At 42.5% G+C, this 17,314-nt stretch overlaps 4 protein-coding genes across 8 annotated transcripts in view; 3 read left to right on the top strand and 1 right to left on the bottom strand.

The window, feature by feature from the left end:
* The window catches only part of LOC117603726 (uncharacterized), a 35,485-nt gene extending 29,570 nt beyond the window's left edge, over window positions 1-5,915 (top strand). For 3 of the 5 annotated variants that reach the window (XM_034323177.2, XM_034323185.2, XM_034323168.2), the window contains exon 5: window positions 3,295-5,914. In XM_034323177.2, the coding sequence (XP_034179068.2) occupies window positions 3,295-3,488 (194 nt within the window). In that variant the 3' untranslated portion in view covers window positions 3,489-5,914. Of the gene's footprint in view, window positions 1-3,294 lie in introns of all 5 variants that reach the window. The other 2 variants (XM_034323193.2, XM_034323201.2) reach the window with 2 other exon arrangements.
* An 841-nt stretch (window positions 5,916-6,756) lies between these two features.
* On the top strand, window positions 6,757-7,467 carry Snapin (SNAP associated protein). The gene is made up of 2 exons (XM_034323496.2): window positions 6,757-6,956; window positions 7,140-7,467. The coding sequence occupies exons 1-2, from the start codon at window positions 6,805-6,807 to the stop codon at window positions 7,465-7,467; spliced, it is 480 nt and encodes a 159-aa protein (XP_034179387.2). The 5' UTR covers window positions 6,757-6,804.
* A 138-nt stretch (window positions 7,468-7,605) lies between these two features.
* Window positions 7,606-8,443, top strand: HemK2 (HemK methyltransferase 2). The gene has a single exon (XM_034323486.2). It carries the CDS (start codon window positions 7,606-7,608, stop codon window positions 8,242-8,244), a length of 639 nt encoding a protein of 212 aa, XP_034179377.2. The 3' UTR covers window positions 8,245-8,443.
* A 56-nt stretch (window positions 8,444-8,499) lies between these two features.
* Window positions 8,500-17,314, bottom strand: LOC117604663 (uncharacterized). The gene is made up of 9 exons (XM_076690240.1): window positions 17,208-17,314; window positions 12,286-12,401; window positions 12,039-12,143; window positions 10,733-11,524; window positions 10,482-10,642; window positions 10,243-10,401; window positions 9,880-10,149; window positions 9,537-9,788; window positions 8,500-9,443 (listed from the first exon to the last, which is right to left on the bottom strand). Exons 2-9 carry the CDS (start codon window positions 12,392-12,394, stop codon window positions 9,102-9,104), a joined length of 2,190 nt encoding a protein of 729 aa, XP_076546355.1. The 5' UTR covers window positions 12,395-12,401; window positions 17,208-17,314; the 3' UTR covers window positions 8,500-9,101.

Here is a 17,314-nt window from a genome sequence, read left to right as displayed (position 1 = left end):
ACATAGTGGTCGTTTATCGGTAGATTCGGAGAGACGTTTAGAAGGAATCGCGGCGAGTCGATTTATTTCTTGTACGGTTGCGATCGCTCTTGGAATTCCTTAATTACTAGCCTGCCTCTGATCGAGTCGATAAAGGACCAGCGCGTTAGTCTTGGCGTCGCTAAATTAATTCGAGCTATGCGGCAGGTCTATCTTTCTTTCCTTTCGAGACTTCCCTTTCTCTTCTGTAGAACGTTTAGGAGCTAGCGCGTGCCTCGAGCCTCGAGTCTCCGACCGGTCTCTTCGCGAGATTCCAACACTCGAATCGTTCGAGAACACCGCGATCGCGTCCTGGTTTACTTCGTTCTTCGAAAGGGCCATTTTAACTTTTTCAATTTCTTTGCTGCTGTTTTCGCACTTACTGTTGCAAATAAATTTTCATCGAGTCAAGGAGGAAAAGCGTGGAAAAGAAGAATAAACGAGAACAGTGGAGGAAATCGGATCGGGTAAGAATCGCGAAAGTCAGTGGTGGAGTTAGAGGGTCGAGAGCCTGGAACACGTGGCGATGGCTGGTCTTGAATGAACTCGGAGCGAAACGCCCCGTGCCTTCTTCCTTCTATCACCGTTTCTCTCTCTGTTCGCGATGAACCTCGGCATACACGCAACGCACACGCGTGTATCGTTCCATACTCGTCCCATCACCATCCCATATCCCATATCCTATAACTCGACCCGGCTCGATCGTTCAGAAATGAATATCGGTCGATCGGTCGATCGCTCGTACATTATACACCGTCCAAGGTGGAACGTCTATATTCGAGAATTGTTCGACCGGTCGTAAGCGGACGTCGTCGATCGATTCGTGATCAACGACGCAAAGGTATTACGGCGCGCTTAGTATTCCGTTAATGCGATTCAACGCGTTATACTGCCTGCAAGAAGATATACATACGCGTTGCGTGCTTCTCAATAGGAAAATTTCGTGCGCGTTCACCGAGTCCAAGCTTTCGTGCGAGACAACCTTGGGCGAGAATTGTTTTTTTCTTTCCTCTGCTATACTTGAAAGTCAATCATTTAAAAAACATAAAAAAATCTTTTCGGTGTAGACTTCGTTTTACAGGGTTAAAGGAGCAAAAGAAACGATTCGAACGTTAACGCATTTAATAATGAAACGATTCGAAATTTTCTTGCAATTTATTTTTTATTACGTTGATAGATAGATAGATGCAAAGATAGACTGTTTTCTTTTCTAATTGAGACGTAGGTGTACCATACTCGATCAGAAGGGGGTATCATCTCAATTTCGAGTAGTATTTGTGAAAATGCTCTTTGAGTCCCTGTAAATGGCTCAGCTAAGGTAAAAGATGAAGAACAATCAGAATAATAAAATGGTGGAACGAAATAAAAGTAGAATTAGAGCAGTAGGTAAGCGAGTGATTGAATCGTAAGAGACTGCGGGTGGCGAAGAGCATAATGTGTCGTATTGTATCCCGGTGAAAGTGATCGAAAATTAACGGGGACGCCTCGAGACTCGTAGGCGTCGCGTCGTCGAACCAAGGGGCATACCACCTTTTCCAATAATTATCAACTTCCTATTCTTTTCATTCGAAAATCGAATTTTAAAAGATGCGAATGCATCGGATTCGTTAAAAAAAATAGATAGAAAGGAAAGCTTCGTAAGGCTAACGCGTCGATCGAATTCAGACGTTAGCACGCACGAACGAACGGGCACGCGACTGTGTTTACGTGGAAGAAAAATTATGATCGGAAAGCTGGCTGGAGTTGACCCTTTGCTCCGTCGACTCGAAGAAATCTCCACGGAATTCTCATGAACGGGCAATACCGTGAATGGATGCCGGTCGTGGTGGTAATACCGATTGTATGGGAGCCGTGCGTGTGGCTAAGACCGGTTGGAGTCGTCTCCATAGCGAGACCGAGCCGAACCGAGCTGAACCGAGCGGGGTCGAGACGTTTCGCAGTGGAGAACGAGTCAGCGCGGACCGCTTCGACGCGTGGGCGGATTTCTCAGCTATCGAATCTTCTTTCGCTATTTTCTCTTGTAAGCAACACGCGTGTACAACCGTCGTCTTCCTGTCACTCTTTCTCTCAATTTATTCGCCTTACGATTATTTCACCTTTTTCACGGTACTTTTGTTTTATTTTATTTTATTTTACTTTATTGTCTCGTCTCTTATTTTACTTTATTTGCAAATTGCAAATAAAAAGATTAGTAATCCGTTATTCGTCATCGAGTGGGAAAATAACTGGAATGACGCGGATAATCGAGAGCGATCATGGTGGGATTGTTGTCGCGCTTCGAGCGAATACCTATCCGTTGACAATAATCGCGACGCGTCAGTAAGAAACACGTCTGAATGGTGTGTCTCGCGTCAGCCGTGAATCTAAACGATCCAAGAAGATAATCGGTAAGCAAGTATGATCGGAACACGACTCGTATTGGCCGTCGTATAAAAGTCTATCAAATAGTCGAAACGTTTATATGGTTTGACCTTTGATCGAAAAGGGTTAACAGGCGAAGGGAGTCAGTCCCGGTAGAAAAAAAACACGTTTGAATCGGCGGGGCATTCGTGGTGGTTTTCGAACGCGACAGCATGAGAGGAGAGAGAAAGGAAGGGAAAGGAAAGGAAAGGAAGGGAAAAGAAGGGAAAAGAAGGGAAGGGAAGCGTTGCATCGGTACGCTATTCGTCGGTACTTGGGCCAAGGAAAAGGACCTATTAAAGAACAAAGCGTTGCTCTTTGAGAGGACGATAGGTGGAACGAAGAACCAGTACCTTAGGCTACGAGAGATGCCGCGCTGACCTTTAACTGTACCCGCATGCCGCAACACGCTCACCTGTATTCTAGCGCAATCCGTTCGCGTTCTCGCTGCTGCAATCCCGCTCCTGTTCTCTGCTCTTGCTCTTGCTCTTGCCTTTGCTTCTCCCCGTCGCGAACGATGCAACGGTCCTTGGATGCATACGCTCCAAGTCCAGTTAACTTTTCACCGTGGCGAAAAGTGCGACCATGGCCGAGCGAAGTACTGCTCGAAACCCGTTAACCTTAAATGATGAGAGATGGATTGGCTGCTTCGAACACAATTCACTTATTGCTCAAAGTTGAAAGTTAAAAGTTGAACAACTAGATTTTAGCTTAAACGGGATACAATTTTTACCATTTCCTATTTCGCATGCCGTGTATCGAGTGTGCCGTATGCGAATACAAAGCAAAAATAGAAAAGGAAAAGAAGGCTTATACGTGTGCAGCTAGTGAAAGTAAGACAGGCATCGATGTACAATGTTCACGTTTTTGTTTCAGGTGAAAAACCGTACCAGTGTCAGTGGCCGGAATGCGAATGGCGGTTCGCTAGAAGCGACGAATTGACTCGTCACTATCGGAAACATACTGGCGCGAAACCCTTCAAGTGTGCCGTTTGCGAGCGTTCCTTCGCTAGAAGCGACCATCTCGCTCTGCACATGAAACGGCATCTTCCGAAACAGCACGCCAAGTGAGCGTACTGCTTCATCAACTCCCTCCCTATTTCCTTTGGAACTCTTGTTCGCGTCACAGTTCCCTTCATCTTCCACGTCGAACCGTCTCTCTCGACGAGGCATTTAGACTTTTCCAGCTCGTAACTAGGTATCTTGGAAGGAACCTGCGAGTCGACACCCGAAAAAGCTCCACGAACGCGTAAACGCTCTTTAGCTACTCTAACATATGTACTTACTTGCCGGTGACCGATTCGTTCACGGCACGGTTTATGGAGGAAAGTTTGTCGAACAAGAGCGCTAATCGCATCTCTCGATAGACGATCGTCGATAGTTTGCTTAGAAATTTCGTTACACGTTTAACGAAACACGCACGTAAAACGATTGCGATCATAGTGGCTGGACCACTAAACGAATTCTTAAACGTTTCACTGCTGCTCGATGATTTTCTTCGCGTCTTTTTTAATCCTTTTTTGAAGCAAACGAAAGAACGTATAGGGTACAATATTCTCGTTGCTCGCGAAAATTTTCATAGCAACGCTGTAACTCCGTTGAATGGCGAGCTTTTGTTCGTTAGTTGGTAGAAAAGAGAAAAGACTAAAGAAATAAACAAAAGTATCGAAGCAAACGCGTGTGTCGTTGTACATTTAACGGTTTGTATTTACGATAAAATATGCGAAAATCAGAACAACTGTTATATGTAAATCGTTGTACTACTCGTTTCATAGAGTTTTTCCGAGTAACTTATCAAAGTATTTATCTAGAGTAGTGCGGGAGAGAATTCCTCTTACTTAGAAATTTCCAAAAGTTTCCGCGGAAATATTTGTATCCGTGGTAGGTAGTTGTTCAATTTTCGACGGATAATCGAAAGTCGATGAAGATGAAACGCGAAAACGAGGTATGCTTTTGGTTGGCAATGTCGTTCGCTGAAAGCGAGACGCGAGGAAAAGCATCATGATTCTTATTCGGTTCGCGTTCGTTAGCTCGAAAGTTTTCGACAATCCAATTCAACTGCTTAACAGAGATGTTTCCTTCCGTTTCGTGCCCAATTATTCGCCTTCCAATTGATTCTTCTTCTTTCCACTCTCTCTTTGTCGCACGCGTAAAGCGTGTATGCGAAATTGTCAAGTGAAAAGTAAATCGAATGCGTTTCATTTTCTGCCAGAATCGGAACATTGTGACGAAAGTGTGTTAACTTTCGAGAAAACGTGAGTAGGTTTAAGGAAAATGTATCGTTACCACCACACACTTGTCAGTGATTAACGTTAAAAATTCCCACCTTTATCTAATTCTGTAATCGTGGATTTACGTGTACGCTTCCAAAAGAGAACGAAAATAAAAAAAAAGTAGCCAGTTATTGAGCGTGTGTAAAAACTGTTGCGAATACAATGGTATTTGTTTCGTGATATCGAAGAGACTAGAATTATGTAGTCCAGTAATGTAGACACGGTTGATTTTCCGAGAGAAGCGTTCTTTACATGTAGTTAATGTAACAATATGCTTGTACGATATTCGATTTAAATATTTAAATCGACGCTCCACCTGGTCCGTCGGCATAGTATTTCATTCGGTATCTTATTCGCCTTTTGAAGAAAACAAAAAGAGTAGTCCGCATAATATATTAGCGATAAGCGAGAAAACAGCGATTAGACACTTGCGATTAGTCGTGAGTTAGGAATGAAAAGTAAACCCTTTTAACTCTCTCTCTTTCTTCTCCCCACCCCACCCCTTTCTCCTTCACTCTCTTTTCAACCTCTTCTTGTTTTCTATGTTTTTCATCGTGTTGTTTTTTTTATAGCATGGAAAAAAACGATCTAAACGGTTGAACACGCGCTAAAAACCAAAACATTCAGTGCGCATGCGCTTTACACACTACGTAATACAACTTGTTGGTAAATCTGGAAAAATGACAAAATATGTAATTTCCGATGATACAACTTATCGTTGTGTTCGCTCGCATTACTGTCCGATTCACTACCTTCTACTATCGAAACACATCGAAGTAAATTTTCTTTGATTATTAATTCGAAATGGTTACGATTTCATCCGAAATTCAGCTGGAAGCATATGGCGCATTCGTCGTACTTCCATTCATAGAATTGCGCGCGCATTTTACTTAATCGTCACTCATTCGTAGTTAGTCAGTTTTTTGCTTTCTACTCCTTCGAGATAAAGGGTTAAACACGCTTCACGATTTTCCTCTGGTCCGTATTACCTCATTCGTTTCGACACTTCCTCTCAACCTTCGATTCTCGATCAATTCGTCCGACAAGTTTACGCAGATATACCTCATTTACCGAAATAAACAATTAAACGCTGTTGCGACGAAATTTTCACGCACTTTCTTGCACGATTTTCTACAATTTTGTTCATAATGTTTATAAAAATCTTGTAATTTGTGTGTTGTGTAATTTAAATGTACAATGATATAAACGTATTATACATATTATCATTAACGAGTTCGATTATTTTTATTCGAAGAAAACATGGTAAATAGAATATGTTCTTCAATTTGTTTTGCTTTTAGTGTTTCACATTTCACTGTATAATTTTTACTCAATATCATAAAAAAAAATTGACGCAAATGTGTGAAATAATGATTATCGATATAAAAAATTGTTCTGCGACGCTTAGGTACAGGTACTTTTTTTTAGCCTAGGTGTTTCATTTGTAAAATGAATTTATGATCAAGTTGCGACGTTCGATTTTCATAAGTAACGTTAGAATAATGTGGGGGTAATTAATGTTTATTATGTTACCATTGAAATAAGCTAATTTAAAACAATAAATATCGATTCCAATCGATCGTACAAGATTTTAGATTACAAATGGTAGATGGTGCTAAAGGTGCTATTGTTGTACGATACTGATGATACATTTTTATATCAAATTAATTTGTATTACATAGAGAAATCGTCTAGGATTTTTCAAATAGGTCGGTATGGTTTTCTTCACCGTAGTAATGAGACCCCTGAGGCCATCTATTATCATTCGATAAAGTTTCAGTACCGGAAATTGGAAGTCATGTGAAGTCTGCCACTAATCAAAGTTCGCCCACAATCGTTTGAGCCTGGTGTATCTTTTATTGTTACAATTTATACGTCTATTTTTTACGTATACAGATTCAGGAAAAGTACTCGTGAAATGATATGAAATGAAATGAAATTATACATTGTTGTTCCGTTTACGTGTGGAAACGTGCTGAAGCGCGATATCAATTTTCCCTAAATTCCCCTATTCGATGAAAAATTGGTGAACCTGATCGATGCATAACCTGAGCAAACAGGTGGTGCCATCTGATAAATAACTTAGAGATCGAAAAGTAGAAAATAGTAAAAACATGGATGTGGATACAGCGAGTGATAATACGTCTATAGATGACAAGATTGACGATTTTTGTGAAAATCCAACAAGAGATGCCTTGACAGAAGGTCTTATGAGTCTTTTGAAGCCCACTGTGGATCAGCTAGATGAAAGAATTCGTGCTACCAGGTATGTAATGTATTTGTATACCTATATATTGTATGTATGTACCTTAGGCTAAAGATTATCTTATCGGTATGATATTTCAATGTTTATGAACATTTAAGAATGTATTAAAATTAACGAAGCTTGAAACATCCATATTTCTCGTATACTTTGTTTTATTTACACGTAAATATGTTATTCGTACAGAATATGTCAGATAGAGTTAAAGCAACGGATCGAATCCTTAACGGAAGAATTACAGAGGATCAATGAAGCTTTACAGTGCCCATTGGAAACGGATTCCTATGTGAAAAAGCTAATCAATGCTAAACATAAAATCACAATCGTCAGTAATATTTTACAAAATACTCAAGAACGACTGAATAAGATTCATCAAGCTGTGGAGAAAAATACAGCGAAGAGAAAAGCTTTATTAGATCATAGTTCTTCGTATGGCAATGTTGCAGGTGTTTTAGATAACGAGGAGCAAACAGAAGCGGAAAAAGAAACTGCACAGTCCAAGGAGCAGGAATGAACTATGGCTATGACATTGTAACATTGTAAAATTGTAAAATTGTAAAATATGTGTGATATATTTGTATAGCGGTATCAATGTAAAAGTAACCAGCGAAGATCCCTTGAACGAAAATTGTATGCAATTTGCCGGCGTGTCATGGATACTCCGCTGGTGAAATTGTCGACCAGGGAGTTGGAAACGGTTTACGAACCTTCAGAGGATTCCTTTCTCTTGATAGATGCCTTAGAAGCCGATTTAGAGGTCCTAAAAGTTAAAAAACCTGTGATGTGTTTAGAAATAGGCAGCGGATCTGGTATTGTAATTACCGCGTTGGCAATGGCACTGAGCAAGTACTGTCAGCCTTACCATCTTGCGATCGATATTAACCTGGATGCGTGTAAAGCTACGAAGAAAACAGCTATGGAAAATTCGGTAGAGATAAATGCGATACAAATGGATTTGTTAAGTTGCATACGTGGCAATCGTGCTTTCGATATCGTGCTGTTTAATCCACCGTACGTGGTAACAAGCGACGAAGAAATTTCAAATAGCAAACTAGTGTTCAGAACTTGGGCGGGTGGGTCTAACGGTAGAAAAGTTATGGAACGAGTATTTCCTAGGATTCCCGATATTCTATCGGACGTTGGAATATTTTATTTACTGATTATCAAAGAGAACGATCCAGAGTACATTTTGTGTACCTTTAAGCATTTAAATATGGAAGGAAGAATAGTTGCGGAAAGAAAAATTAGAGGAGAACATTTGTACGTTTTACGGTTTGAAAAGATTACGTAACTAGGAATATGTAAAAATATCACATATCGTTTTACGCATTGAAAACGTTAATCAATTTTCGTATTTGTTTAAACCATTAACACGATGAACTAACGTAATTGAAGAAACATTGTTCAATGCGTTCGATTTTCTCAGTTGATGACACAGAAAATGATAACCTATAATCATGTAGATATATAAAGGATTATTTGTTGTTACACTTGATTTGTACATATATTTTATTTTATTGTTAATTCATACAACGTTGTACTTGTCGATAGAAGAACGTATATATGTACGTGCAATACGATGTAACAGGTACGTCAAACCAGTGACAGTTGTATAGTAAAAAATATTTTTTTTATCTCATTCATGGTTGCACGATTAATCGTACATATTTACAAGTGTATGATCGAATGTACCTCGCATTATTCGTTATGCAAACCATTGTCGAAACATGCGGCTAGTCTAATTATGTTTAAAATTTACTCATTGTTGTGTCGTATAAAAAAAAAAAAAATACTGAAAAATGTGCCCGATCGACACACGATAATTAGATAAAAACAACATTGTTATTTGCGAATATCATAGCTGTTGGAACGACGGGCAGCAGGAGGAGGAAGAGGAGGCGGCGGCCCAATGTTTTATAGGGTTACCGTTCCCGCCAACCAGTCTTTAGAATTTTTACATACATGTAGAGTGTATAGTAATAGGCAGGCAACGTAAAGTATAGCTGTTCGTTCAATATTATCATTATAAAATTCACGTACAATCATACGTGAAATACGTCAATTAATGGTTAATTACCATTTTAGCGTTCGTTGATCGCGCGTTATCGAAGTCCAAAATAACGACAGCAACGAATTACGCAGAAGTTACTACGAGTAAATAGATTTCGACCTGTAAACTCGTTGCAACTTGACGTAGAGTGTAACCGCACTGATCGTAGCGACAAAGATGGTGCTCAACAGAAAGAAGATGGCCGTGTAAAATCCGGTGTAAGTCATGCAAACGTTCGTCGTTGTTCTCGCCATTTCCTCGATAGCAGTTTCCTCGAGATGCTCGAGTACTTGGCTGCTGGCTTTGCTGAGATCGTCTACCATGACCACTCTGAAGCCACGGGTAACCCGTATCGGTTCGGAAAGTCGGACAGCCGAAGTATTTGATGAGGCTGTGGTGTATAATATCGATCGCCGCCGCCGCCTACCTGGCTCGATTTGCTGAAAAAGTATCGTTTTTTAATTGACACACAATTTCACGTTTAAATTTACATTCCCGATAAAACTATCGGCCGAGGTACAGAAGTAATTTACCTGATTCAGTTCCGGGCAGGGTTCGCAGTCGGTTTTGCAGAGTTCGACATTACATTCGATGAACAGATCCATCACGTCGGGGAACTTGAAGGCTTGAAAATATGCGTAAGCGATAATCGATGCGCCCGTATTTCCAGTGTCTTTCGTCTTTTGGAAGGCACCGAATAATTTTGGTTTCAGTATGCATCCTCTTTCGTCCGTCAACTGTATCATGTTGGTAGAGCTTTCGTCTCGAGCAAGACAATCGCGCACCTTGAAAGTTGACAATCCGTTAAATACTTTCTATCGACTTGGTTTTTTTCAAGTTGACTCAATGGTTTGACGAACGGAGAGAGAAAATTACCTGAAGATCGAAGGCAGGATCTCCTTCGACGGAAACCACCAGGGTCATGGTCTCTCCAATTTTCACCAGTCCATCTGCCGCAGCTGCGAACGGACCTTTTCCGACTTGGATATCTAACCTGGCGACCGCTGTGTCGCCGCTAAACGTTACTATTTCTTGATTCAACATATCGACGGAAAAGTTAACCGACAACGCTTTGTTGATGTTCCCTTCCCACAAGCAACGAACTCTCCGTACCGTGTCCCAAACTTCCTGTATGCCTGGTTCGTTCTTGAACGGAAATAAACGAGATAGGTACGTTCATGGAATATTTCGCATTGAGCCGAGCAAAGACGAACATGAGACAAATGTGATCACGCTTACCTGTAAGACCAACACGTTTTCCAGATACGCTTGTCCAGCTTCACCCGCAAAGTCGTTGATGAATTGGGTACCGCAAGAATCTAGACTCACCGTGAACGAGTATTTCGTTTGCCCGGAATTTTGTGCAACGTATCTACATTCCGGGTTTGTGTAGTATCCCTGCGGACATTTGTATCATTTAGGTATAAATGGTGAAATTATCAACGCTTCAGTGTTCGAACGAATAGGTTCGTTCGTACCTTGGAATAAATAACCCCGTCGAAGGCGCGATTGAACTCGATGTCGATAGTCATCATAGTTTTGCTGCACTGAACGTCAAGGGCGTGAATGTGCGGAGGGTGCTTCAAATCGTCATCTTCCCCAGCTCCGTCGCCAATTACCGTTCCAGAAGAGCCAGAGCCTAAAAGGATTAAAAGTTATGGCGAAGATATATATACAGTACATACCCTAGTCTCTAGTAGATAGTAGTAAAATCAGGTTAATTGAATACCTTGGCCGGTTGAGATGCCAGTTCCGCCGGGAGTTTCGGAAGGACCGTTGGAACCAGCGGCGTTCTCTTGAGGAGTAGAAGGATAACTTGGAGCAGGATATCCAGCCCCGCTGTCCTGTTCGTAGGTTCCGGTTCCGGCTCCGACTCCGGTCCCGGTTCCGGTTCCGACTCCTGTCCCGGTTCCGGTTCCGGTTCCAGAAGTTGGAAACGGAGGACTGGGATTCGAGGTGGAATATCCATAGGTGCCGCTGGACGCGCCTCCTTCGGCGGACGGAATGTAGGCGGTGTTCGGTCTCTGAGTGGAATAACCGTAAGTACTGGAGAATCCACTCGGAGTAGAGAATTTGCCGGTATTTGTTCCGCTGCCAGCGCCAGCAAATGTCGAGCTCGAATAACCAAAGTTGCTGGAAACTCCACCGGAAGAGGAATATCCAGGCTGAGAGGATTGCGTGGTGGATACTGGCCGAGAAGTCGAACTGTACGGTGGGAAAGCAGAGGAACCGGAGTTGGAATAGGAGGGCGTTGGAGATGGACGAGGATTGTAAGAGGATGGACTGTTTGGCGGAAGATAGGTGGATCGTTGGGTCGAGAAGGGTAGAGGAGGTTGAACGGTGGACGATTGACCGGATGGCCTCTGGTAAGGATAATTATTGGTCACCTCGTTTTGAGCCGAGGGAGACGAGTAGCTTGGTTGCTGGCCAGTCGAGGGCGGTTGAAAAGGTCGAGGTCTTTCGGGTGGCCTTTGAGTGCTGTACGGTGGTAGATATCCAGCAGGATCCGACTGCTGACGAGCTGCAAAACAATCGATCTCGGCTGTGTAAATTTCTGCTTTCGGCAACCATTTGAAAAACTACGCGATTCGATGTTTCCGTCGATGACTAATGTAAGACTAATGAACTTTTACATCGATTGCAAAAATTAGCGATGATTTTCTCGACAATATTTCTTGATTTTACCAACTTCGGGTCGCGTAGCTTTGGATTTCTACCTCGGGAGAGTTTCATTAATATGCGTGAGAGAGGAGACAAGCGTGCTTGATAGAAATTCGTGTAAAATCGTGGTTAATTGTTCGTGGAAGTATTGCATAGGCAAGGATCTCTATTTTGATGGTAAATCGGAGTAAGATCGTTGCCGCTTGTATGCGGGGTTTTCAGCTTCAGTGCTCGATTTATGGTGTTTACGTTTAGTCGACTAGTTAAAATAAGTAAGAAAAAAATAGACCGAAGAAGTCCAGATCGATGGTTCAAGATGAACCTTGTTCAATGGAGTAACTGAAAAGGGATAAAGCTTCTCCTGGAGAACGTACTTTTACGTGCGCCCTGTCGGTAGATGCCCTGAATCCAGTCTAGGATATTTTGCGCCATCAGGTCTGCGGCCGACACGGGAGCAGCTCGCTGGACTCTCGAGTGCGCTAATGGATTTTAAACGATTGCATTCGTCAAATTCGCTCGTCGTTTTCCTACGTTATCACTTTCTTTACTCTCGATCGATCAGATGGATCGTACTCATTGTCAGACTCGAGATTCGATTAGGATCCCGTCTTTCTCTCTTACCAGCTACAGACGGGGCTCTGACGAACAAGGCATGTCTTCCTCCATACTCCTGGCTCGTGGCTACACCCAGCCCGGCAACGATCAGCAGCGTCCCCACGATTTGCTTCATCCTCTATCTGTAACGTCAGTTTTTCTTTTCAAATTTCTTTTATTACTTTTCTTTAGCTGATTTCAAGTTAAAACGAAAACTCGTGGAAAATTTGAATTTTGAATTGGAAACAAATCGATCGAGGAAAAGATCGTTCTGTATAAAAGAGGAAACCTTGAATTTTTCAAGGCTGCGAGCCTATGGTCTATACGGAGTTCGCAGAAACAATAGGAAGCATACTGGTTGCTCGCTCGCTTTTGAAGGGAAAGGTTAATTAAGAGCAGGCGTTACTTTTATAACTTGAAACCGAGTAGATATATAAGGTAAAGGAACGAGGATCCTATAGGTACGCGGCCTAAGAGAATTGCGCGCAAGGTCTCGGGCTCTCGGACGAAAACTGCTCTCGTCGAACGAGCAACAAGAATGTTGCATTCGTTTCGTTAATTTTTTCCATTTATTTCGACAGAAAGTTTAACGAATAGGATGGTTAAATAGCGTAGCCGCAGCCGGTCTCGGGAAAGGACGTTTTCACGATTGTTTCCCTCTTCTCACGTGCGCGTGCGTTAGTACGTTTCGTCAGATCAGATTGCGAGGGAACCCCAATCGTATTCTGTGGTCTCTAACGCGTCTCGAGATTTCAGAGCGAGCGCGGTCGAAACGCGATGTACAAGCTCGATCCGCAGCTAATTAACGCCTCGCGTCATTTCGGTGGTTGCGCAACGCCTGTTCGTTTCACCAAAGGGAACATAGTACGCGAACGAGGCGCCTCGTCTCGATGTTTGGCGACCGTTCGATTTTTCAACGATTTTACTACAATCGCTTTCCTCTTTGTATTTGCATTATGTATTTTGCTTTCTCGTTAGCCGGAGAATTCGTTGGCACGGAGAAAGTAAAGGTAAATTTGTCGGGTGCGAATCATCCGAGCAGCGCGTGCAAAAGAAAACAGTCGTCAGCCAATTCGTACATTGATACATCGTGTAATTTCTTTACTGTAGAACGACTGTACGTGATTTGCATCGACTTTCCTTCTCACGAAAATTTCCGTTCTCGACTTTTAACGAGAATGAAGGAGAATAGGTGTTTTTGGATTTTAATTGGTCGCTAGACAAGAGAGTTTACGGACAATCTACGGTTTCCATATCCGTGACTAGAATCGCTAGGATAGAAAGTGTAGTGGCTTCAGGTTTCGGAAGAAGGAGAGGAAGGAGCGATCGGTGTCTGCTCGTCTTCCAGCAATGCGAAACACTGTCGCTTTCGTCGAAAGCGAAGTTACGAGCGGAATTCTTGCTTAGATCCGGATCCTTTTCATCCGTATCGATTCGATTTAGCCCGGTAACGGTGAAATCCTGCTGCTCGTGCAGCTCGTGCTTCGAATTGCACTTACATCTTCCCTCGGAAGAAGAAGATACTCGCGTTAGTCGTATCTCGGTTCCTATGCTTAGTTGTTAGTCGAGTATAGGTTGGAGAAGCGAACCGTCGATTCGTGCTCGACCTAGGTGAAAGGTGAAAGTCGCGTCGGCCTCGAGATCTTACGCGTTGCTGTTGCCCCTGGCTCTGCTCGCGCGATTCGCGACATCGAGATACGGCATCTCCAGCTGAGATCTTGCTCGTGCTCCTGTCCGCCTTCGCGTCTGCGGACCACTCGAACAAATAAAATTGCAACTACCCGAAACGTTCAAAATTCTCATCAGCGAGTAGAGAAATCACTTTTCAACGCCGCGTTGAGCTGTGTGTATGTATGTATATAGGCATACATCGCAGATGTTGCGCTTGCTCGAATTCATTAAGATACAAAACTCGTGGGAAAAGCATCGGAGGGGGTCGACCGACTCGAACGAATAGCATTCCGATTTAATTAAGATCGCGGGAGCAAAGTTTGTTGAACGATGGGAGATAAGGAGATTGCGACGATCGGGAATTTAAAGTGCGGGAATCGAATTGCAAGAACGTTTGCGAGGACGTTTCTCTGACGAACTTTATTCATCGTACAAGCTAAAATCACGAAAGCAAGAGTTAGAGCGTGTCTTCTGACTGGTACAGGTATATTGTATGATAGGATCGAAAAGATCGCGAGAGCGTTCTAATTTACAAACATTTCTTTGGAAATATATACAAAGTTTAATCGAAGCAAACGCGGCATAATACGCGTTGTGAGAGAAAAAAACAGAACTGTGGCTACCAAACGAAGATCGCGGAGATCGAGATTAAAAGTAATAAACGAGTACGTTGCGTCAACGAGATCGCGATTAAATTAGAACGAAGCAAAATAGACGTTTCCAGTGCTTTCCTCTTCCGAATTTAATCCCATTTCAATTCGTCTTTTTCGTTTGTTCGCAAATCGATCGATTAAAATAAGCTTTTCCTTATTTACAAACGCCTTCCTTCCGTCTCATTCAAATTTGAGGGAAAAAATTGTCATCTGCCAATATTGACGAAACAATTAAAGGTTCGAAAGGTAACAAAGTTGCCTCTTTTATGTCTCAGCCAGCGGTGGTGTAATGGACATTTTTATCGACCTTTCTATTTTAACGAGCAAACTCGATATCGTTTGACCGTGGGCGATAAAGTCGAAGATGCGATGCGACTCGAAAAATCGCGAAGTTTAATTTTATAAAAGTTTCATAATTATTCTAGGAAATTTGCACAGTTTGTAAAGAGTCGTCCTTAAGGTGGTCGTTTGCGGGAAGAAGATTGGGCAAGCGCAAGGTGTACCCGAGATGCTGCGGTTTTCTTCGACGTTTCGGATGGATGTGGCATTCTTAATGTGGCAGTCGAAACGGTACTCGTTCATTATCCAGATTTCGTAACAAGGCTAAACATTTTTGTTCTCATTGCACGCTTTTCGCACGATAAGCATCCGAGTCGAGCCACGGACCAAAAAGTCTACAAAACTTTAAGAGAGGTCGTTTTTCTTTTTCACGAGGATAAATTGAAATTGATTAGTTTTTTTGTTTAGGAACGTAAACAACTGACAGTGAAAGTAACGTTTAATGAATTTCAGGTTTAGGAGAACGAAAAAGCCGAATAAAAAATGATTTTGTTCGAGCGTTAATCAGTCGGTTTAGCGCAAAATGAAGCAGAAGAAGAGTGTGTGGAACGCGATTGCGAGAGATTTGCCAGTGAAAACAGCCAGTTATATACGTTCGATAGGTCTGGGTTACGGGGACATCGATTACCTTACGCGTCGAGAAACGCGATTCGAAAGAGTAAGTAAGGGGATAACTCGTGGCTTGTGGTTTCTACTTCGCAATGTTAGCCGTAGGCAGATCGCGATCGCGATCGCGAATTCGTATCTCTTTCGAGGACCGTTACCTGGATGCTGTGAGTCAATTCCAACTCGTCCAGTATGCGATTCGTTTCAATTCGAAAATACCGTGTTTGCGTCTGTACCCGCGCCTGCACCCACGCATCCCTTTATGTAATTTCAAATGTAACGTAATGTAACGTAAAAATAATGTCAAATCTTTTTTTCTGGATAGATCACCGAAGAACCGCTGATTTTCTCGACGAATTACGACAACGCTTAATCGCGTTTCGCAACTCGAGTATTGTCTGCGATTTTCAGAGGAAACTGCTGTCCCACGTTCGCAAACGTTAACGATCGATCGTCATACCTATACATTATTTTAACTCGTGTTAAATAATAAAAAACTGAAAGTCGCTGAATATAGTGATTGGACGCGGCGAATTAACATTGCTGGTTCGATGTATATGGCGAGGAAATTTATTTTTATGTAGAAAAAGTAACGTGAAATCGGCCGTCCTGCGACCTTCGGTACGGAGAAAGTCGAAGAGATTTTGTTCGGTCAAACGTAACATTTCGGTATATATGTAGACACACTTATGATAGACGAGTCTCTCAGAAGGCGTCCTTTTGAACGGTCATTAATTTTTCCAGATAGTTAATAGCTTGCTTCGATCGTGTTAAAAAGAGGCAACGCGTTTCGCTAATCGAAAGTATTGCGGCATATACTAGGATTCGAATTTTTTTTCTTTTTATTCAAGCAATTACATCATCTTACTGAACGTCGAACGCGCAAACAAACATTTAGTCGTCCGTACTTGGCGCAACAAGCAACTCGTTTCAGCGTAGGATGTCGAGACTGGCGGAGATACGAGTCGAAGAGAAAAGTCAAAGTGCGCGGGTAAGAATTGGCGTATTTAATTGGCGATAGAAGAAGAGGCGCGAAAGAAGAATGTCCCAGCGATCGGTGGGTACAGAAGCAGGCGCGCTTTCTTCCTGTCCGCCTCCGCGTTTTCTCTCCTTCTCCTCGCGAGATTCTCACATTTGTTTGCAATCGTTTACGCGCCTTTCTTCGCTCCCGTTCGATTTCAGCGAAAGAAGAACGTTATCGGCAGCCGTCGATCATAACGAATCGATCTGTTTGAATTCAATCGTCGCACCGAGGAAATTGAAAGCATTCAGTTCGATGATAACAAATTCACGCGCGTCGATCATGAGAAAAACGTCATACGAGCTCGCACTAGAAACGCTGCACACGTTTCTGGACAGGAACAGATATCAATCACTTTGCTTCAACATAGCTTTCTTCCTCGTAGCGTAATAAATACGTGTCTTTGCAATTCCATCTCTCAAGAATCGGATAGTGTTTTGTATCGTAAATTTATCGGGTTATCGAAATTTTCAGTCGCGATCGTACCGCAGATTTTCGCTAATATATCAGGCGATTCCTTCTCGGAATTTGTAAATGTCGCGCACATCTATACACACGCGCATACACGCACAGATGCACGATGTAATCGACGATGAAACTCACCGAGTTTATCGATAACTGATTCGTCGAGCAAACGCGAACAAAGTCAAAAGACTCACCTCGAAACGAAATCCTTTTTACAGTAAATGAAGACGAAGACGAAGGAGATCTTCCCTCGCGATTCGTCCGGAAGATTTGCTTCGTGCGCACGCTTGTGAGAAAGGTG

The sequence above is a fragment of the Osmia lignaria genome, chromosome 9 (genome assembly GCF_051020975.1).
Source record: "Osmia lignaria lignaria isolate PbOS001 chromosome 9, iyOsmLign1, whole genome shotgun sequence".
Classification (NCBI taxonomy): domain Eukaryota; kingdom Metazoa; phylum Arthropoda; class Insecta; order Hymenoptera; family Megachilidae; genus Osmia; species Osmia lignaria.
Note: the sequence above shows the minus strand (reverse complement) of the source record. Positions and strands in the feature narration are given on the sequence as shown.